Genomic DNA, 23,377 nt, shown 5'->3' on the forward strand with positions numbered 1-23,377 from the left:
CCAGTTCGATTGGAGGTCGCTGGGGAAGGGAGGCCTTTGGTCCTGCAGTAGGCTGATAATATTGGCTTCCCGGCGAAACGAGTTGTCCAATGAGCAATTTCATAAAAGTCTTATTCATTTTTGAATGGCCCATTTGACATGAATTTTTCTGAGCAAGCAAGGAAACGAAATTCAGGCACAGCTCATGAGATCCATGTTCTGTCTTGAGTTATGCTTTGAAGCGCGTAGCTGTAAGAAGCTGGAGAACATCTGGAAATCACTTGTTTTGTGCATCACGAGACGTTACACATTTTCTACATTCTACACGTTTTCTACATTGCGGGAGGCACTGAATATATTGCATCCGGCTAGTTATTATCAAGCTTCCACAAGAGAATTTAGAATTAGTGAGCACAGGGCCATTTAAAGCATAGCAGACGTCTTTCTTTTCTGTTCGTCAGCGGATCTCTAGTGATAAGAGCTGACATTTGGGCTACTTAGTATGGACGAAATGTGGAAAAACAACTCAACTTACGTGGACAACGATGGCACATCTCTATTGTTGCTTCATTTGTGTAAAGTTTTTTTCGCTGTGGATCTATAGTGAGGCTATTTAAAATCACGGTGGTTTCGTTAACTCTTTTCGTACTCCGCTGTGGAAAATAGGATCATATTGAAACGATCGCTCTTTGGCATGCTTACTGGCTTTGGCATAGTTTGGAGGCTCCTGTTTTGGTTTTGACTGAATTTACCTGCTGCTGCGGTGCCTGAGTGGTGGTGGCATTCTGCCGCCGAACTTGAGGTTGTGGTTTCGAGTCCCTGCCCCAATGGCCTGGCTGCATTCCAAAGGGGGTGGAATGCAGAAATGCTCACATACTTTTTAGGTACATTTTAAAAATCCAAGGTGATCATAAATAATCCAGAGCCTACGGGTACACCATTTCTCGTGGTCCGCACATTGCATTAGGATGTTAAACACCTTAATTTAATTTTTATGTTTTGGTTAAATTTGTTGGTTTTTTTAAACCCTTTGCAGCATTTTCACTGCAGTCTGTACAAGAAGACAAAAGATATACACGCATAACCTGTCAGCAGGAGTGGCTGAGCGGATGAGTGTTGAGTGGCTGAGCACACTCATCGTGAATCCTGGCAAAGAAATTCTGTTGAGTAGCAGGAGACATCATGCCACTAAAGTGCATACGTGTCAGACAAAAGCAGAGCATAAACTTCTTTTTTTTTTTTTGCACACAACATAGGCTGGTGGCAGGCTGTCCTGTCTTTCATTGAAACAAAAATGCCCGGCAAGATGATAAGAAACAAGCATTGCCTGCAGCCTGGCAATTTTTTGGCTGTGCTCAAAGACGAGGAACACTGATTCTCAAACATTTGTTGCTAGGCGAGTTATTTCCAATCTGCTGGGTACCTGTTAGCACAAAATAATTCACGCTATCAAAGCTAGACTCAGCCAAGTCTTGTGTTCTGCCATGAGTGTTCTACCGCTATGTGTGTCTTTAAACTTCTTGTCTCGTCAGTTGCGCTCTTCATTGATGAATCAGTGATGCACCAACCTGCCTAGTACAGGCACTCATCTGTGGATTACCTGCTTGCCCAAATTGCCATTGTTTGTGTTATTAATATTTGGTGACCATCAGTATGGTGTGGGAGCCTACATGAAAATGTAAAAATGATACTAAAGGGAGTACTGACATTAAATTTTTTCCTTCTTTATAGTTATTTATTTTATGCTAAATGAAAGCCCAAACCCACTAATTCCTAGAAAAAGTATCGACAAGCGTCGAATTACCTAAAGTGATTTAGCAAAAACTTATTTGTCTAAACCACTTTTCATTTCACTAACCAGCAGATGCATGTGTCAGGCTGTCACTATATGCTGGATCACTTCTACCCTGCTGTGGCGCTCTTGTTTATTTTTTCATGATGTGCTATTGGCGGTGGTGTGTTGTAGCAGCGGAGGGTTTAGTCTGGTGATTGAGGCAATTGTTCAGCTAAATGACTCTTACGGTGCCGGTGGTGTATGTCACACTTTCAGCAAACCAGGCTTTCTTAGGAATGCAAAGGGAAGACATGACAGTTTCTTGCAGGTTATAACTGACCCTTCTGGAAACATGAGGCGTCGCAGGCAAGCATGTGGAAGGCCTTCTCTTGCAGGTTCTCAGGAAGGGCGTCATTGTCACGACGTGTAGCCTTATTGCTACGTGAAGTCAGCAAGTTTTTATCTGTGTCATTACACTACAATAACGTCACTGGTGCAGGGTTGAATGTTTGGAGAGCAACTTTATTATCAAATGAAAGTGTAAGTGCTTTTATATCTGCCAAGGGCTATCTTTTTCCATTCTAGGAACGTGTGTCAGTACTCGTTGAGGATCTCGCTTAAGAAGGACTGACTGTTGGTCTTACTTGTCTGTCATTTTAACTAGGCTATATAGTGACACTAAATGTCGGAACATACACAAACATGAAACAGACAAGGACGAGCGCTACTGTCGATGCTGATATACTCTCGTCAGATTGTGAATGTTGCCCAAGTCACGGGGAAATAAACGTCACTGTCGTCTGTTTTCTTTCTCGCACTGTCTGCAGGATGACAGGCACCTTGCTGTTGTCGAGCCTCTGATTCTAGTCTCCACCTTGGACGGAACCCTGCACGCCGTGGAAAAGAAGTCTGGGAGCATACGCTGGTCCAGAAAAGAAGGTTGGTTGATGTTGTTGTTGTTGTTGTTGTCATCCAGTACATTTATAAATACATGGCTCATACTTACTATGGTGGTGATTCCAAGTGATAATTAACAATAAATTTTCAGAACTGTTGAATGTTGACACGAAAAGAACAGCAACAGTGAGAATCAGTGATCATTGGTAATTGAAAAGTACAAAAAGAAAGAAAGAAAAGATGTGCAAGTTTAGAAGGGCTGTTGGTTGGACTCGATAAGGAGTTCCTGGACAGTGAAGCAAGCACTCCTCTGGCTGAATGAATAAAGCCTGCACTCATTCCTCCTCTGCACAGCCTTCTCCTGCGTCTCGTCGTCGTTGCAATTGTTGCTGCTGTTGTCGTTGTTACTCGCCAAGATGTTCCTGAGACGTAAACACTAATTAACCTCAAGGCCTGTATCTTCTGGCATACTTCACCATCAATGTTTTCTTCTTATGGTGGTTTCAGAGCCAGTTCTGAAGGTGCCTGCTGATGTATCTAAAAGGCAAGTAGCAGTTTTTATCTACTCGGGTAGCACAGTAGCAGTAGCTAGTGCTGTACTCTTTCGTACATACTTCAGTCAAATCATGGCAATTTGTATTTGCATTATTCAACATTTAGGAAGGCAAACACAGTCCAAAATGGCGAAGGATTCATTGGTGTGGTGAAAGGAGAAAATTCACTGACATAATAGGACATAGTCAGGAGATGCAAGACAGTGGTAATTTCAAATGGCTGGAAGAGGGCTTCATATTGTAATGAACATAAATTAAGCTGCTGCTGCTGCTGATGATGATGATAATGATGATGATTCAAGATATCGGTGAAGTTAAATAAATCTAAGAATTTCAGTTGGCAAGGAATCATTTCAAATCATTATGATGGTGCTTAATTCAAACGATTTTCAGTTTATAGAAAAATTGTGGTTTTCTAGAGCAGGGCAGCATCACCAGATTTAGGTACCGAGAGGACATTCACAAGGCATGAATGGTTAAAATCTGCCCACTTGTGATCTTCAGGCTGCTGCTGCCTACGCTGGCCGACCCCACTTCTACTCGATGGCGACACTGACCTGATCGTCGTTGTAAAGTCAGGTCGGCTCAACTGAAAATGGGCGTTTTGGTGCAGTAACACACAGTTCTGTTTTGTACCACATATATTATATAGCCTTTGGTTACACGACTGTATAGTAATTGAAGCAAAGATTTTTGTTCCTGAAAGGGTTAGAAACAAGACAAGTTGACAATAGCATTACTGCTCTTACAACTTTTACGTGATCCTAATGTAATTTCTTCACCTTCAGCAGAACAAGTTTTCTTCCGGATCCAAAAGATGGCAGCCTGTACATTTATGGCTTTGGCGAGACCAGTGGTGAGGACGCCATCAAGAAGCTTCCCTTCACTATTCCAGAACTAGTGTCAGCATCGCCGTGTCGAAGCACCGATGGAATCCTCTATACTGGTGAGAAATAATTACTGTGGGGGCTTTGAACTCGCAGTGACAATCGGTCTTGAGTGTCTTGGCATCTGTGGCAGCAGCAGTGTGCTTGTAACTCGATAAAACTTCTGGTAACATGTTTTTGGAACCGAAGTTTGCCGCGAAAACAAAAGTATCCTGTCCCACATTCGACTGTACGTGCACATTCATGACATGTTCAGTCATGAGAAACATGCTTTGTGAGTGAAGCTCATGTATTTAGCTTTCTCGTCGTTCATTTTGGTCAAGATGCATTGATCAACTTATGTTTTAACTATGCACAGAAGCCGGTGTCATCTAGAGGGTCATGCTTATTTTGTTGGTTACTGCAACTTGCTATTCTCCTCATTAACTGCTAAATTTAGAGGGCTGTACCCGAGGGCAAAATTGGAAGTCTTTTGGGACCTCTGTGTGCAAAAAGTATATACGCAGGCACTGTTTATGAAATGTCAAGACGCAACCTTGTCTCGGTCTTAAAGGGTGTTAAGGAATTTATGTTGGCAGGCCATTCTGGTGGCAACACTACACAGTGTGCATAATTCACGGGACTAGCTGACAAAACAGCTGACTCGAATGCCTGTAGTGTACGAGATTTGCAGGGGTTGTTGTAATTGTGAGCTTTTGTTTGCCCAGCACTCTCTTGAGGTCATACCATACTTGGAGCTCTTAGCATTTGGTGTTGGTGCTGAGTGCGATGAGTGGTAATAATTTGTTTTGTTGCAAGTTGTAGCAGGTATTGAACCTGTGGCTGACAGGACATCTGTTTTGTTAAAAAAAACAAGAAAGAAAGAAAATAGTGTCAATAAAAAGTTTGTTCATACTGGTTAGCGGTTCTTAAAATTAGACATCGACTTACATGTGTAGCTGTTTGCATAGGCCTAATGTCAGATCTCATGATCACATGCCACTGTCCCTGCAGTGTCTAAATCAGTGCTGAGCCTGAGCATGCTCATTTGATACATGAACATTATTCATTCATGCTTAAAGCATGGAAAAAAAACCTTGCAATGTGATGCATAAACACAGCTGTCATGAGTCTGCTGCTATAACCTGGCATTACTTTTTTGTCATTAACCTTATCCGTTGGGCGGCTTCTTGCTGTAGAACCTTGCATGCGCTTTTCATGTTGTAGGTGTATTGGTTGCTTTGGGTTTATAGCCAAAACTGTTGTTTTGGGCTGGTTCTCTGAAGGCATGGAACAAAAGTGTCCCAACTGGCTCACGAACTGTACCATGCAGCTGTTTCCTGTTTTTTTATATTTAGCGGCTTGGTGTCACCTACATGGTGGGGCAGGTGTTTCTGCCTCGACCATGTTTAGTTGCGCTTTAGTTAAATTTAGCTGCACGTGCCCAGACTTGTATATCAGATTTTGCCTGACTAGACACTTTCCTTTTGTCTGGTTGCTGGGGAGCATTGAAAATCAGCCTGCTGTTCACCAGCAGAAAGGGTACATTTATTTATTTATTTTTATTTTGTTTTTATTATCTCTTTAGAAATGCTGTTAATTCTCTCTTGAGCATCATTGCAGGGACAGAAACAACGTTTGGCATCCAGAAGTTTGCACAAGGAGTTGACCAAGGACCTCCTGGCTCTTAACTTTCCTGCCTAAATTTTTTAATGTGGCTGGGTGTAAGAAAATGCACTTTGTTGGGCCAGTTAAAACATGGAGAAGCTGCATGCTTAGGTCCTAAAATACTTGCACAGCTTTGAGCAAGAATGATCAAGAATGATAAAGGGATTCATCTGGCTTGTTGCTCAGTGGGGGCTTCGACTTTGATGGCCTCAACGCCATAAAGTAGCGTACGAGGGTTTATTGGCCCATTGCCTTCTCCTAAGTTCACTCCCTACTACGTGACACCTGCTCTTTAAGGGGCGTTCCACTTATGCTCCCGCAGGCTAACGCTCCCAGGGCTAACCTTGTATTCGTACGTGGTGGCTTAATAATTGGCAAGGCACAACACGCGTAATGCGGAAGATTGGTTCGGCTCCAACATGTGGCAGGTTACCTTCTTGTGCACTTTAATTTCCCTTTACCTTACTATTTCCATGTTTCAATTAAAATAAAACAGTAAATTCTCCCTATTTCTTCTATGACTTCAGTGTCGGTTTGTCTCGTAAGATTTCACGGTTTTTGCAGTTCGTGTAGCTTGAAAGCTTTTGTCGGATGGTTTACATTTAATCGTAGGGCAGCCTGGCTATGTCAGGCTTAAGTGAATAAAGAAATGCTGTGATTATAAATGTGATTATAAGGTAATAAAGTGAAAATATATCATTGTATTCAGGCTGCCTTTGTTCCCCTTCGACATGCAGTAATTAGTAGACAAAGTCAATCCTGTAATTGGCTATCACCACCAGTGTTGTTTTTACACTGCTCCACATTCCTGATGTCCAATAGGCCATCTTTCTTAGATCCGTCACGGACGCACTGTAAATAATATTTTTTTAAAGATTTTGGGTGGGGAGCCCCACAGTCATGACACTTGCCCACCTTGTTCAGGCCAGAAGCTGGATGTCTGGTTCGCCATCGACCTATTCACTGGGGACAAGCTGGAGACTATTTCGTTTCACGGCTCGGACAAGGTCTGCCCGGTGTCTTACGAGAAGGCAATCTTTGTTGGCCGTACAGGTACGACATGCCACTGTGCTGGTCATTTCAGCCTGTCTTTTGCAATCTGTGTCTCTTCAAGTATGTTCCTCCGCTCTCTTATTTTGTTTTTTTCAGCGTACATGGTCTGTAATTCTGAAGCATGTATTGACCCAATTCTACCTTTCGTGCGATTCCTTCATTCCTTTCGTTGGACAAAACTGTGCTACATCAGCCCTTGATTGAAATAGCAAAGGGCAGACTGTTGATTCCCTTTAGGGCAAACTTCATTAAGGAGAATTATCAGATACTGGGAGCTCTTCGAGTAGCTTTTGTTTTAGTTTCCGAGAGGTTGAACATATTTCTGTTAGTTTGAACTACTAAATCACAAATGGATGTCCAAGACAAGATACAGTTATAGATACACATACAGATACACATACAGTCCAATCCCCTGTTACAGAGAACACCTTGTTAGTATCCTGCCATCAATTACAGCTGAGATTTGCTATGAAGGCCTGTAGACTATTTTTTTTATCCAGGAATTTCAGCCTAATGCATCATGTTAGTCAGTTCTCATTTGCATAGTTAAAGAATTATTGCAGCTGTAATACATTTATGACCAGTTATACGTTCCCTTTGAGAATGGACTGCACTGTACAGATTAAAAAAAGTCTACTGCACTACCGTAACATTGTGTGGTACGCTTGACGTAAAAGGCAGCTGATATGGTGTTGAGTAAGTACTGCAGAGCGTAGCATGGGTGACATATTCTCTCTGTCGAGGTCCTTGTGTACCACACCCAATTAAGCACATTGATTGTTTGCAGCACACCAAAGGCATGCTTCTAAGACCAAGGAAATTTAAACATCTGCATACTTCTGCGTCTTGCCTCCTGAGCGGCATTCCATGGCTGTTTGTGGTTTAGCGAAGCATTTCCGGATCTGTTTTCTCTTTTCACAGAGTTCCAGATTGCCATGTACGACAGCAAGACAGGTGAAAAAAGGTGAGTCTTTCAGGCGGACTCCCTCTCTTAATTGGATGCGCGTTGTGCGTCATTATCCTCTCTTTACCGAAACGCTGCCATATGCAATCCAGCATGTTCATTTGCTTTCAATTTCTTTTTCATTATGTAAAATATGCATTAATTGATTAATTATCCCTCAAGGATCTCAAAGGGACATCACATTAGGGGCTGACAGTGAAAGCTGCGGTTCTTGGTTAACATGTTGTACAATGACTCCCTATGGCTGTTTCAAACTGGGTACAATCTGTTAACACGGCGATGGGGTCGGTAAGGTCCAGTCTTGTGATGTATCTAGGAAAAGCTACTTCTGGAAGGTCTTTGTACGGGTTCATTCGGCGTATTCAACATTTGGTTGGCTATGGCGAAATGTTTGATGGGTTAGTTTGATGAACACATTGCTTGGTGCCAAGGAATAGAAAAATTTATGACAGAAATGCAAGCGTGTAATTTCATGACAGGAGGCATGAGGAGGAAGGCCAAGTTGAGATTTTACTACAAATATATTCATGCTGCTGCGTTGTTTATATATGGATAAAACAGAAAATTTAAGAGACAGGAAGATGGCAGCATGGGTTAAGCAGAAAACAGGAGAAGGGTAGCTAATATTCTAATTGGGATTAAGAGAAAGGAGTGGTATTAAGCAGAATATATAATGGATGGAGCTGATCACCGCTGATCTCTTAGGGCAACAAATAAGGCAGAAGTAACTGGAGACGGCTGGGATAGGTCTTCATCCCACAATGGACGTGAAATAGGCTGATGATTCTAATAATGGCAGACGCATAAATCATGTAAAATTATTGAACTTGCTTCAGAATTGTTTAGGCTGGGATTTTACGTGCTTTTCCACTAGTCCCATAATACTTTCGATACTTGGGGGACCAAACATAGAAGCACGTCTATGCTGACTGGTGCTTGGTGCAACTTTAACAATGTTATACTGAACATGCTTATTTGTGTGGCACTCTCCAACCGAAAAATTTTAAACCTGTGATGCGTGCTACATATAGAAGCTGTCCGGTTATGCTGCAGGCAGAATGTTTATGTTTCTTTAGAGTTTGTGGTTGCACTTACCTACCTTCGTACCTTTCTGTTTTCTTCCTCTCTTCTTTTTTAACGTACATTTCCATTTGTACTGCACGATGTACTACGAACATGAAAACATGCAGGACAGCGAAAGTTAAAGCACTGTGGCATGCTTTTCTCATGGCCATGTTCACAAGTGATGCCACGTTCACGAAATTCCATCAATTATTCGCCTAGAAAGCCTTTTTGCTTTCAGCTATGCATGGTTTGGTGGGGGGGGGGGGGCATAAATCTTGCTGCATGCCTATTATTGGAGGCACGCTTCAAAACTGCACTCTTGTGAAATTTGCATCAACTTATTTTATTTAGTACTTAAGAATACTGTCAATCTCATCAGAGATTATGGCAAGAAAGACTTGAAATTTTTATTTACAGATATTGCTTGTACATAATAAAACATTAATATGAAGAAAGATCAGAACTTGAAATAGCAACAGTCACTTCAGTTACAATAACTATAATGATGAAATTACCAGTGTATATGCTAGAAATCTGTACAATTTTAACAACCGAAGAGGTGCACAACTCAGTCAAACAATAACAAAAAATAAAGTCATTTTGAAAACATAAAAGTGTGGCAGAACTTCCAGTCATGTTGTAGTTAGGAAATGAGCCGAGAAAGGAAGAGAAAAAAAAATTACGCATAACACCTGTGTTCTCTAAAGATGAAGGAAAATAAGATATGCATCGTAATTTAAATTAAAAATTCAACGATTCTACAACGACAGTCAGCCTATACATGGTGTGCTCCGTTCTCTGAATGCTCACTTTGCTTCACTTTTTTTGACGCAGATGGAATGCCTCCTTCTTTGACTACGCGGCCCAGACGGCACCAGACCTGGCCAAGGATTACGGTGAACCCACCTTTACCATTACTCGACGCTCGTGTTTGATTGTTTGCCGAGATCATTCTTGCTGTCGCGCACTAGAACGGAGCAGCTGTTGCAGTCGTCCATCATTTGCCAGCTGCCTCTGTTTTACTTTTTCTTTCCCTTTATCTCTTGTCTTTTTGTGTTATTTGTTATTGCTTTTTCTCTTTTTTGAATTTGCCATGTACAAGCAGAGAGAAAACACATCTGTCGCATTTGAACGGCACAAATTGGTTGTGGAAGTTACAGATGCAGCAAACATTTTTATTGTAACGTGCGTTCCCCTGCCATCTTCGCTTCCTGCTCACTTGCACCTTTTTTGTTTCGCAAGCAAACAAAACTTTACGGCGTTCTTGGCTCTTTTTTACAGGAAGTTCAAATAGGTCAGTGTTCCAGATGGCTGCTGCCATAAAAGAAGGCCTTTGTGCTAGAATTGAGTACTGTGGAGTAACGTGGTTGTACTTGGAGCTTATGTGTTTTGACCTATTCTTTCTCCTCGAAAAGCATTAGGTGTTACTCGCATTGTTGAGCGCCTTCTTGTCGGTGATGTGGACGCGTCTGTTATTGTGTTCTGCTTAGGTGCCAACATGCAGCTGGTCGTGGCTGAGCTGCTAGTTAAATCATCAATTAACCAAGTCACTTTTTCCATTATATTTACCGAAGTTAAAAAAAGCATTTAATTAAAGGTCCCTATCAATAAAATTAAAAAAAAAACGCATTAAAAGCTTCAGGACGATATGTAAAGAACTCCCTGCTCAAAATTGGCAGCATCTGCACAAATGCAGTGTCATTCGTGATATGTAGGCTTAGAGTGTAATTCCAGTTATTTTTCAAACTGTGCTGTGCTTCAGCTGCTTTTAGGGGAAGGTGTAGCGCGAGCACAACTCCGATTACCCTATTCAAATACATGCAAAATGCAGGAATGCTTTTATGAGGTCGACATCTGGGCCAATTTTAATGAAATTTGTTGCACTTGAGAGAGAAAGTTAAGTTCTACTAACTCTAGGAAGCAGAATTTTGATTTGGGGCCTGCAGTTTCTTACGGCAATGCCCGAAAATTGGTAAGTTAAAAAAAAGAAGTTGAAACTCGAAGTTTCCAAGTTTCTAATCCTGCAACAAAAATGAACAGTTTCTTAAACTGCATTTGTTAAGCATCGAAGCTGACAAATTTCATATATAAATTTAGCTTATGTGAAATTGTTGCAGTGTTTATGAGGGTTTCGCAGAAGTAGTTACTAAGTTCGTGGTACATTTCAGAGTGGTGTACAATACATACAGTTTGTTTGCTTTAGGTGTGTTATTAGGTGGAGTTTATGTAATTGTGATATTATTTAGTACACTGACTTAAAAGAGTTAAAAACTTGGTACCCGAGTTTCTTTCAATTTTGTGATTTGCAAAAATTTTTGCTAGGGAAATTACAGCCTAACTAAAAAAAAAGTTTGGCTTCCTACAGTTACTAGATTTTGACTTTTTCTTTTGACTGCACCAAACCTACTCATAATTGGTGGAGTGGTTGCCGAGGAAAATGATTTCTCCCTTGCAATGTATTTAAGCAGGAGCTCTCGAGATAAAATGTCCTTTGAAGTTAAATTGCTTGGATACTGCAGTAAAGATAAGTGAAAAATTTTCCAGACTTTAGCAGTAGGCAGAAATGGTATCACTGTCTCAAGTCGTCAAACAAGCCCAAATCTGTATGCTTCTGCAGTTCATTTTCCAGCAGCCTGTAGTTTGCGGCTGTGATTGTCAAAAGTTGACTGATGCACACAGATGAGTTAAGTAACAAAGGATATTTAATTAAAATCTTGATTTATTACTTTAGGGCAGATGCTGCTTTTGGGAAATTCAAGCCATTCAGTGCATCAGCTACGTTTAAACGTTTAAGACAGGTCCCGAGATCAGCGACAGTTTTGGAATATCCATCCCTGAAATGCGTGGGCTCTCCCATTAAAAAAAAATTATTATTGGCTCACCTAGCTAGTGCCCCAACATGCAGTTGGCCTTTACTGGTTAGGCCTGGTTCCAGTTGGTTTGCGTTTTGGAATTGGACCCAGTGAGATGTTTGACGTAGGTTTCACGTGTTATTTTCACCAAAAGCCCTTCCATACACACAGTGAAAGAAAACTGTGTAGAAATTGTTTGTCTTACTGCGCCCTGTAGGAGTGCACGGCATCTAATCTGGCTTCGTTCTGACGCAGCTGCATGAATTCATCAATGAAATTGTCTTATTGACAGAGCCAATACAGGAGACATTACAGGTAACCCGAAAACACCGTACAAAAGAGAGGCTGTTTCTGGCAAATCAGTTTCACGGAAGCCTGTAAGGTGGAGGTACATGAAAGAAAAAAAAACTGTCATCCACCTGAATTGTAGCATGAAGCTAAAGAAAGGAAACTCATATGGGTTTCTCAGAAAGAAAGCCTTGCATTTGAAGAAAAATATGTTCTGGTGTGGGATAGACGAACCAGGACAAATTTTTCTTAAACTGCAAGGCTTTCTTTCTGAGAAACCCATACGGGTTTCCTTTCTTTAGCTTCGGGCTGCAGTTCAGGTGGCTGACAGTTCTTTTTTCCTTTCAGAGACTGTTTCATCACCAAATACAAGCAAAGAAACGTTGGACAGCTAAATTTCATGTGGAACATTGCAAAACACTTTATTCACATCAATGACATAACAAAGCATTATTATGCATCGTAATTAAGCCGTGAAAACTACTGCTGGTCAGCCTGGTGTTGCCCTGACTCTGGGATTGTCTCAATCGCTTTAAAGCAGTCCCCTTCACAGCTGCAGCGGCAGGTGGTTGTTTCACATTCTTCTGTTCAGGTGGCGTTAGGTGTCTGCTCGGCACTCTGACTTGTTTAAATAGCGGCTTGTTGCTGGCTTGTTGAGGCAAGGGAAGCGTATAAAAACATAGTGTTTGTTCCTCCACTTCTGCGCCTCACACAGTGTGTTGTACCATTGCGTGTCATTCTTTGCATGACAATGAATGTATAGCATTGTATGTCCCTTTGCAGTACTGTAGGATAGTTGCGTAGTGTTCATTGGCTCCACCAACACAACTTGTTCAAAAGCAGCGTGAAGACAGATATAGCGTTACATATGTAAAATTATCATATCTCCTTTGGCTGCCAGTGCTTGCTGAAACTGCTGTGGGCTGAAAAATCTTGACATTCGGAATACAGCAATCAACTGCCCATGTTAAGTGTCGCGCCTATGCTTGGGACAGTGACAGTGCTCAGAGATGCTACTACGTTTTGCTTCTGTGACACTAACAAACATGTCAGCTGGCCTTCACAGAAATTCACATTATTTTGTTACATTCGTTTTCTTACTTCGTTAATTTTCAATGTTTTTTTTTTTTTACAGACTTGGCCCACTTCACGTCGAGCGAAAGTGGTCGGGTGCTGACATTTAATAAGGACACTGGTGAGATCGTTTCTTCTTTTTTCTGAGTGCTGGACTGGGAGTGTGACCTCGCTGTCATTGTATTGATCTGTCTGCACTGACCAATGCAAACTAAATGTACATTTGTCACGATGTTAGTACCAGGTTGGAATTCCTGTCTCGTTTGCTTTTAGTTTTTACTAGTCTACGTCTGTCTAGGAAACACATTATAGCACCATTACCTTGAGCGACATGCTAATCGATGAGCTAGTACAGATGTCACATGTGCATACTTAGTGTTACTTTGAGTGAGGGCACTCGGCTGTTGGTGTCATTCGCAAGTTGTCACGTGGAATTGTTTAGTGACACTTTGTAGAATGGACTCGCCAGCGAGTGCATTCAATGAACTTGTTTCCTTGCGTTTTCTTTTTTCACTGCGCTTTCCTTGGCTTCAATTTCTTTTTTAATTTACAGATTCCCATGAATATTTATTTAAAAAAGATTTGCTAACCTAAATTGAAATTTTGCTCCTGGAAGTCAGTATAACTTAGCTTTCCCTCTTAACTGCAACTAATTTCATTCAGCTCGATTCAGCGGTTGTATAGCAATAGCATTTTTACATTTCGTATGTATTTGAATAAAAGAGAGTAGACCTTGAGCTAAACCTTGTGGGGAATTCTAGAAGAGCTGATTGTTGGGCTAGTTGGTCATCCATAATTGAAGTAGTAACTTATCATGATAAAAACACAGAAACAAGAAAGGTGGGCAAGGACAAGCGCTTGTCCTTGTCCACCTTTCCTTTTTCTGTGTTTTTATCGCGCTAAGTTACTACTTCAACTTGTGGGGAAGCCTCGGCACCGGAGATGTTGTTATCCTCAATGCATACCTACAGTGGTGGGATTAACGAATTGGTAATTGCCACTTACAGATAAAAATTTTAGTGTGCAGAAAGAGGTACAAGTAATAATAATAAAACATGCCCACAGCTGGGACTCCATTAGTGTTATACTGGCTGCTCTTTTTTTTTTCTCCGTGCCACACAACTTCACTGCAGTTTTCTCTTGCGCACGTGATTGACACTGAATCCCTACCAGCTTCATTCTACGATTAATCAGTATGACACTTTTCTTGGAAACCTCAGCATGACTGTGATCAGAGTTCCTCAAATGCACCATTTGTGAAACTCCAGAAAAGAGTGATCGTCAGAAAATGGGGGAGGGGGATCTCCTGGTTGTGGTGCCACCTGTGAACAGCAGAACTAGCTATAATAAGCCACTTTATTGAAAACAGCGTCTGGAAAGTGACCACAAAGTTAACAGCATTTTCAATCAGCACCTCTTTTTCAGCCATGCTCGCCATTTAGAGCACTTTTCAGAGGGATGGCCAACAGTAGAAAATTTATTTCACTGCTCACCGGTAATGCTTCTGTCACTCATAAATGTGTTACACAGCCGCTTTCAACTGCTGTCAAGCCCAAAGACAAATTAAAGTTTCACTAATTGTACAGCTGAACAGATTCTTTCAGATATTACGTGGTGCATCTTGTGTTTAGTGACTCACATCTCTCCAAACATGTGATCGCACTTCGAATGTATTTCGAGAAAAAGAAAATATTGTGTGTATGCTTGCACTATTTTATTTTGGTTATGAATAATGTCGACATAGTCTTTTGTGTACGTGCTGGAATTACCGTTTGCACTCATTATTTTTTTGTCATTCTATTGTCAAAATACAAAACTGAATCAACTAGTTCCACTGGAGGCCACCGTTTTGACAGTTGGCTTGCCTCAACTTGCATTGCTGGTTTCAGTTGAATTCAACTGCCGTTCTGACATCAGTCACAGGCACAGTTGCCAGGTAACACGACTCAACTGTGATTGAGCTCCACAATCCTTGAAAAGACTCGTACAAGAGAGGTATAAACTCTTGTCGACTGCTTTCCTGGCGCATGCTTAGAGTTTGAAATTGCATGATGTCGAGTCTGATAAAATCTCCTTGGGTTCGGATGAATCATAAAGAGAACAAACGCGGATTGAAGGTGAAGTTATTAGAAACTTGATGTTCCGGCCCCGACACAAGAGCCCTGATTGGGAGCAAGGTTCTTGTGTGGCGATCAAAGTGTCAGAAGTTTTCAATAATTTAAACTTAAGCAGTATTTCGAAGCTAGTACGATTGTTTAACTCCAAGAGTCTATCACCGACCACACCTTGACTGGTTGCGGGTGTGGACGGGGTGCGTTGCAGGTGATTTCCTGTGGGAGCGGGAACTGGGAAGCCCTGTCGTCGCCGTCTACGATGTCGGCGAAGAGGGCACCCTGCGGCGTCTGCCGTTCACACCCGTGGCTCACCGCACCCTCGAGGACATCACGGGGCGGCTCAAGCGCTCCTCCTGGAACAAGAACCTGCTCGAACCTTCGCAGCACACCACACTGTAGTGAGTGGTGACCACCGCGCCTTGTGATGTCGGTGCGGTTTTGCGAATATTTGGAATTTCGAATATGAATCGAATAGTCTTTTCTGTTTTGCTCCATTTGGGAGACAGGAATTGGCCATTCGAAATTGTTGAATGTTCGTTTTGTTTGAGTACTGCTAAGTGCAAGAGAGAACAACATTTGTAGCAGTCGCACGGAGAAAGACCGATGCCAAATGATTCTGGTGCCAGTGTTGAACCAGTTAACCAGGCTGATGAACCAGTTTTCTGAGCGGAGGTACGGAGCAGATGTCCTCTGCACAGTGCAGTCATTAAATAAGCATTCCTAGGCTTAGGCATCTAGGAACTTGTCTTGATTTTTGGCAAAGCATATTATTATTTCGCCAATCTCGCCATGTTTGCATTTCATTCACACGATATGCCTTGCTGTGGCATTGCGCTTGGCTCCTTTGGCCAGCACTGCACTTCACGACGTGCGTGTGGTGACACAGCTGTGCCTTTGTTTCACGGCTGTCATTGTCGTGGTGGACCAGGTACAACCACTTTTCCTTTGTTACTGTATTTTTTTTAATTAACAGCTTGTCACTGGACCCGGCATCGATTGTTAATGGCATCAAATCTGTCACATGGTGTAGATTAGCTTTTTGTTGCCAAACGGACTCTGCACAAGCTTCATATTTCACTTTGTTTAGAAATGAAAAATATCGGGTATTTGATTCAATATTTAAAAAGCTTTTGTTTTTGGTTTCAAATGCACATGTAAGTGTGCTGTAACGTCATCAAGCTTGTGCTCAAGAAAGGAGGGCAGGTACCGCACTGCTTGCTCTGCTTTGTCCTCGGCTCCCTGCGTGTCTTCTTTTCTCATAATTTTTTATGGTACATGATGTTGGGGTAGCTAGTGATGCATGAAACTTTCATCTGTGACGACAAACGGTCTGTGGAAGCGAGAAATTCTGTCTGAAGTAGCCGTTGCAGCATTTTTGGCGGTTGAATTTCCGGGAGTCTTGCTCTGTTCTAATGCATAGGACTTTGCCAGTACCGACAGAGCAGTTCAAATTATCCATCAGTTTGAATGAAGAGATTTCGAATTATCGGTCTTTCACTGTGACAGCCATATGAAGCCAACAGAGAATGAATCCAGGAAGACATAGGAGACATTAATTGTTCTTTTTAATTGAATTGTAGGAATAAGGAAAAAGGAAATGAACCTGGAAGAAAAGATAACAACTTGCCACTGGTGAGTGTGAAGCCCACAACCTCAGTGTGATGCGTGTAAGGCCTTGAGCGGTGGCGGCGGCGGATGTCCCCTAATTCGCTTTATTGGGTATTTGTGTACGTGGAGCACTTAGGCATCGGGATACGTGCACGGAGCGCATTGGGTATTTGTGCGTGTATTTGTGTTATGCGGAGATTACGGTTTCAGCTCCCGGGGTGGCAGGTTGTTTTATCTTCGACATTTATTTCCTTTCTCATTCTTATTTCTACCTTAGAATAAAAAAGAAAGCAGGGTAATGTCTCCCATGCTTCCATTGGATTCGTTTTATCTTGTCTTCATGTGGCTGTTATATAGTTACGTCATTGAAGTGATCAGACATACTGTGTATGTATTAATTAATTAATTAATTAATTAATTAATTAATTTACTTGTCTCTCTTCCCCCAGCCCGGCACTGTACGTTGGTGAGCACGCCAAGGCGAGCTATGCCCTGGCTGCTCTGGTGGACAAGAACATGCCGGTGATGATGGTGAGGGCGTGTTGTCATTTTCCCCCATTTTCTAGTCTCCGCTCTCCAGTGGTACACACTGAGGCAGAATGAATGGTAGCATTTAGACGTGTGCCTAGAAGCAACGCCAAATCACTCAAGTTAACGCATAATTTCTGACTTGTCACATTTGTTTTGTTAAATGAAACCCCGTGCCATTTAAACTGTTGAAGAAAATATGCATATACTGCTATGTGCCAGAGTGCCCAAAATAGTCTACTGTAATAGTTGCGTCTAGGAACCAGTTTCTGTTTTTGTATCCAGGAGGTGAATGCTTCCCAATGTCATAATACACAGGCTCGCTTTGTACCCGCTTGCGAGTGCAGCCAAAGGAAATATGTGCATCACTACTGTTCATTTTCTGCTTACCTAATTTATTCTGTTATAAGGCGGTCACAATTATAAGGCGAGGGTGCCAGTTGAAGACCCCTCCCAAGAAAGTCCCCTTACAGTGTGGCTTCACGGCATTTCGCTGCGCGCTGCCGTGAAGCCACACCTGAAGGCAAAATTTACATATATAGCAGTAGGTGACTTCGAGGCTAAAGATTCTGGTAAAAAAAAAACTCTCCTTATATTCGAATAAATACGGTACTTATTTCTTGTGTGTGCAGTTTAGTGCTGCCTGCCCCTTTGTTGGCCTTGCAGGGTTGAAATTTGTTGATCATATCACATTTGAAAAAAAAAAAAAGAAAGTGATTTTACTTTTAATTTCCCGTTAACCCTTACAACAGTCACGGGACCGGAGGATACCTCTCCTGGAAGGTCCCGCTTCGCCAGGCGGTCGAGCAATGGAGGCGACGCCCGACGACTTTGAATCACCACAAGGTGGCTCAAAAAAGCGGTCCTTCGTTTCTGGTAAGCAAGCTACAGCTTACTGCGCAGCTTTTTTTTTCCCTTCTTCTTTTCAATTTTCAACAGTGCCTTATGTAGTCGGCTGTTTGGTTATAACCTGCTGGCATGATTCATAGCTAGACATAGACACACCAAGCATGAACAAGAAAGTAAAGACAGAATGAAAAGAAAAACGCAAAAGCAAGACATTTCGGGTTTCAGCACAAGGATCTTGTTTGCAGCGAAGCCCGACAGAATGAGTGGACGATTGTGTACGCATTAATAAATGTTGCAAGCAGTGAGGATAAGTGGGAAAAGGGTTGCATCACTGCAGTTCTGCATGGCATCAGTGGATTCATGGCTTCATAACTGCCAATCAAAAAGATCAATGCCATGTTGGACTGCAATGACGTCAACTTTATTTTACAGCAACAGCTGTTATGTGCTCACTCCCCCAGTTGTTTTGACATCTGCCTTGGTTGTGTCGATGTGTGTTGCAGGAATAACAGATCGCTTCAGGAGAAGTTTATTGTCAAGTAAAGAGATATGCAGGGTCTCACAGGGATTCCTACGCAAGAACCAATGATTGCCAGCCAAAGATTTTACCTCTCAGCCACTTCTTGATGCCATAGCAGAGAATACAGCACCCGAAGAGCACAGTAGTGCTGCTAACTGGAATGATTAGCTGGCATGCTTTTAAATTTAGGGGGAAAAAAATTGGTTGTTATTCTTAAAGACAAAAACTGGGTTTTCGATACCGGGTTTAACCTGATTTTAATCAATTTTGTTCTGGGTGCAAAAATAGAAAATTTTGGGTTTTACCCGAAAGCGAAGGGCCCTACTCGTATACCCTCACTGAGGGGAAAAGAAGTTAAGCAAAGCCAGGTGTAAGAAGCAGAAGACAGGATAGGAAAGAGGGGGAAAGAAAAAGATGTCTCTCTCCACCACTAGGGAGCACCACCTCTTCTAGGGTAAAAAACTTAAGACTCTCTTTCCGTGACAGTGAAGGGAAAGCTACAGAAGGGACGCGTGTACGTGACAGCGCTCCTGAAGATAGTCCCGCACTCTCGTTTGCATATGTTTAACCTATTGAATGAAAAGCACAACAATTTTACTTACTGCGGATTTTACACTGAAATTAGACGTAGGGAACACCACTTCAATTTGAAATTTGTTTTCTCATTTTGCTCTTCCTTAGTTTAGAGAATGCGAAACCGTAACAAGTAGCAGGCTGCGCTGATTCAATATGTGTTCCGAGGGACTGGAACGAAAATAAAGCTGTCAAGCTCTGCCAGACTTGTTGGCACAACAACACATCTGCATGAAGTGCTTGTACATTTGCGAAAGCGCTACAGAAGTTGTTGCTTTCCCTTCTTTGCCATAGAAAGGTGTCTGCGAGTATGGACCCTTTTCATCAGCTAGTTTGCTCACTATAAATGAGATGGTGCTTCGTGTGTGCCCAGCTATTGCTTGTCTTAAGATTCGCCATGTAGCCTCAGCCACGATACGATTCCCGGTCGTGCCGGCCACATTCTAATAAGAATGCAAAAACACTCTTGTACTTGCATTCAGGTTGTAGTATTTGCCGGCTCTGTAAAGCCAGCCTCGACACATAAAAGCCGTATTATGCGGTGAAGCATATTAAGAGTGAAAAGGGGCCATTGTCACAGAACATAGTGCATGGCCCATTACTATACACACATGCGCAGAGCTGTTTCTGACATTGCTGTAATGATTGGGGGCCTTTGGAATTGTCACATTTTCTCGGCTGTTATGTTCCTTATTTTTTTCTGTGGTCCCCCGAGAAATGTGTCAACGGGGTTCTACTATATACCACTATCTTGAAATGTCCTTGTCAGACAACTGTATGGTTTATCGGAACAATGTTCCATGGAATTGGCACTACAAGAGAGTAAAGAGAAAGATAATTATGCTATTGAGAACAAAATTTTAACCATTGCCATTCTCCTAGATCCACGTTTGATTATGTAAAACATTGTAGCCTGTTGAACAAATTGCATCATTTTGGTATAAGAGGTGCACCATTAAAATTATTCGATAGTTACATTCAAGAACTGGTGTAGTGGGCTGTGGGTAAGGGTGTCACCTTTCTTGCGGAAATTGTTACTCCATTTTAGAGCCCGTCCTGTTTCTTCTTTGCAAAAACAATGTAGTCAATATATCAAATACTACACACAGTAATATCTACCGCTGACATTTACACCTTCTTTACAGGATAGAACCATTGCAATATTGTAAGAAAGGCAAATGCTTGTCTTTGGAATCCTTCTAATTAGCTACAATTAAATAAACTTGAACGCTCTCTTAACCACATAATTACTACCACAATCCAGTCATGTCTGCTAAACATTTATGTTCTCTTTCATAGATTGTATTCTTGGATGTCCTTTTTCCCTTTGGATTGATACATTTTCTGTACTCATGTATTTTCTTCCACGTACTGTAATGGTTTACTCTGGTTTGCATGTTATGTCTTATGCTAATGTTAAACTGTAGATAATCCGAATACTGCCAATGTTTGCTTTCTACTCCTCACCAGTGGACAGGACTTATTCAGGTGTGAATAATGCAGTTTGATGGTGTTCACAGCGCACACATACTAAAGAAAAAGCACAGGCAGAGTGAAAGAGTACCAACTTCCAACTTTTCATTAAGCACTAAATATATACACGGGTAAAGAAAGGAAGAAAACGAGGCGTTGTAAAGCAACTGATATACATAATCTTCTATATTTCAAGCACATGCCCACTGAATAACGCCTCTTTGCATGCCCTTCCAGGACTTTTTCTTTAACTGAACTTGAACAATGAAAAATGTTTCTTATTATTATTAGAAGAGTCTCTAGTCGTGCTTTCCAGTGCACATATTGTACGGTGCCGTGACTGTGCTATTTGAACAAAGTGCAGTTAGTTTAGAAGCTTACGCAACGTTTACATGTCCTCCGAACCTTTGGTTGAAGTTTTGTATTGTTCACCCAGTCGTTGCTGACAGCCACTGAAACAGCAGCTTACTACACCACAGTCAAGGGGTGCAACCGTATATAGGCAATGGAGGCAGGTTGAGGCATACAGTGGGAAAGTCACCATGGGATACAGGAGGGCAATGAAAAACATCCACAGAGTCGTCACCACGTAATGTTCTCTTCTTCTTGAATGCTTGTGTGTGGTAGCTGAAACATAGTTTTTTTTAATCTTTCTTTTTGTTTATTTCTGTCCAGGAACAAAAGCTACTGGAACAAAAAGGCTTAGCTGCTTGACAAAGGCCTTTGCTTCCAAATACAGTGCAGCAAACAGGCCAGCATGCACGCTTCTGCGACAAAATCGCATCAACTAGCACATTTCAGTACAAAAAGAAAAATAGCATGAGAACAGTAAATAGCTTCGTACGCATTTACAAAATGGGATGGTGATGAAATGCGTGCACTGTTCCAACCCTATTTACTGGCATTACACATTTTCGCTGTACTACATGTATACTACGCTACATGTAATGATACATTTGCTATAGTTGCTCGTCATCCGTAATTGAGAAAAAAAAAATTTTTCACAAGCACACAAAATAAAAATGTCTGTCAGTATAGTGTTATGCGGTACTTTCGTGCTAAACATTGTCAAGACGTAGTAAAGTGCATTACAAAATTCACAAGAAATGCATTCCTTAGTTGGAGTCTGCACCACCCATTTCTCGCACTTTATTTCACCATTAGCTTCTTTGATGCTTGTTGCTCCACCCACATCTCCTTCCTGACCAAGTATGATGCTAAAAAAGAAGAAGAAATTAAGAGAAAAGAAAAATGCAGTTATTTGCATAGCGAGTGGATAAGTTCAGTAGACAATCGCAATGTGAGTGCAACGTGGCTGACATCATAAGTGTTATGTATCCCCACCAGGCTACTACGAGTACCCAAACACCATGGTGGCCGTGCTATTCTCGAGGCTTCAGATCGGGTACCGCAGTCCACCGCAGTCCGAAGACCTGGCAAGCCGTCACACCAGGGACCAGCACGACCTGCCCTCGGATGAATTGCACATCGAGGAACGGGTATGCACAAGTACAGGGCATCTCGCACAATAATTGTCGTATTTACCCTGATTCTAATGTACACACAGAGTTTCTTAAGGTTTAGAGAGAGAAGATGATGTGCACCCAAATGTAACTTGCGTCCATTTTTCTAAGAAAAGAAAAAGTTGCACGTTTTCAACTCTCGTAATCAGACTGAAAAAACAACCTGCACAATTTACCTTCACAGAATGTAACCTTATTCACTCTTAAGTCTTTTATCACAGTCATGGCCATCTTCATTGCTCTTAACCATGTTTCTACGGGTAGACTTAGGTAGATGTATGTTCACTGGTGATGTTACGGAGGAGCATTCCGTAATTTTCGAGGTGTGGTATGGAAGGCGATTGCTGTGCTTGAACTGCAGGTTATCCCAACCAAGGACTTTGACGGACCCAGCCCTGGAGGGGGGAACTGGGAGATCGGGGACGATGGAAAAAGCTGGAGGCCCATTCCCTTCTTCAACCGCAAGGGGGACGATTGGGGTGGCAAAGAGGGCGCCAGGACTAGGGGGGACAGCCCTGCACGTCAGCGGCGCCGGCGGGTTGATGCGGCCACCGAGACGCCGGAGTGGCCTCCGGAAGACACATTGCTGTCCACCTTGGGCCAGGTTACCTGGTCCCAGATGACGCTGGTGATCCTTCTGGCAAGCATGGCGGCAGCAGTGGCCTACCTTTACCCACAGGTGAGGAGGAGGAGGTCTTCTGCAGGCTTTGGTACCTAAAAAAGGAAGCTGCTAAAAGAATAATGTGTTGAAAAGCACTTGGAAGTTACAGTTAGGAGAATAGCACGGCTGAGTGAGTGAGCGTGCGAGAGAGTGAATGGATGCTTTGAGTGAGTGAATGCTTGAGTGAATGAATGGATGGATGAATAAATGAGTGAATGAACGAAGAAGTGATTGAATGAGTGAACAATGAGTAAATGAATGGATGGAGAAGGAATTGAACACATCAATGCCAATCTTGATTACTAGCTTCACAATGCAAAAATGAACCACCAGTGATAAGCTTCGACATTGTAGGTTGATTGTCATTGCGGTCCTGTGCAGTGCACAGCAATCGAAACGCCATACTCGGAGCGCATGGCTGCCGGCAGTTTTTGCGCCATTCGGTGGTAGCTGGGAACCTCGAGCTGATGCATTGTGGTACTATATACGATGAA

General features: G+C 42.1%; 1 protein-coding gene across 1 annotated transcript in view; it reads left to right on the top strand.

Annotated features, from left to right (window-relative positions):
* The window catches only part of LOC126529154 (serine/threonine-protein kinase/endoribonuclease IRE1-like), a 59,049-nt gene that overhangs the window by 4,840 nt on the left and 30,832 nt on the right, over window positions 1–23,377 (top strand). Inside the window, exons 2-13 of the mRNA XM_050176750.3 lie at window positions 2,581–2,692; window positions 3,158–3,194; window positions 3,996–4,150; window positions 6,663–6,791; window positions 7,713–7,755; window positions 9,655–9,716; window positions 13,096–13,155; window positions 15,357–15,546; window positions 17,206–17,287; window positions 18,037–18,160; window positions 22,047–22,198; window positions 22,584–22,901. Coding sequence (XP_050032707.2) covers window positions 2,581–2,692; window positions 3,158–3,194; window positions 3,996–4,150; window positions 6,663–6,791; window positions 7,713–7,755; window positions 9,655–9,716; window positions 13,096–13,155; window positions 15,357–15,546; window positions 17,206–17,287; window positions 18,037–18,160; window positions 22,047–22,198; window positions 22,584–22,901 — 1,464 coding nt within the window. The remainder of the gene's footprint in view (window positions 1–2,580; window positions 2,693–3,157; window positions 3,195–3,995; window positions 4,151–6,662; window positions 6,792–7,712; window positions 7,756–9,654; window positions 9,717–13,095; window positions 13,156–15,356; window positions 15,547–17,205; window positions 17,288–18,036; window positions 18,161–22,046; window positions 22,199–22,583; window positions 22,902–23,377) is intronic.

This window comes from Dermacentor andersoni, chromosome 8, assembly GCF_023375885.2.
Source record: "Dermacentor andersoni chromosome 8, qqDerAnde1_hic_scaffold, whole genome shotgun sequence".
Classification (NCBI taxonomy): domain Eukaryota; kingdom Metazoa; phylum Arthropoda; class Arachnida; order Ixodida; family Ixodidae; genus Dermacentor; species Dermacentor andersoni.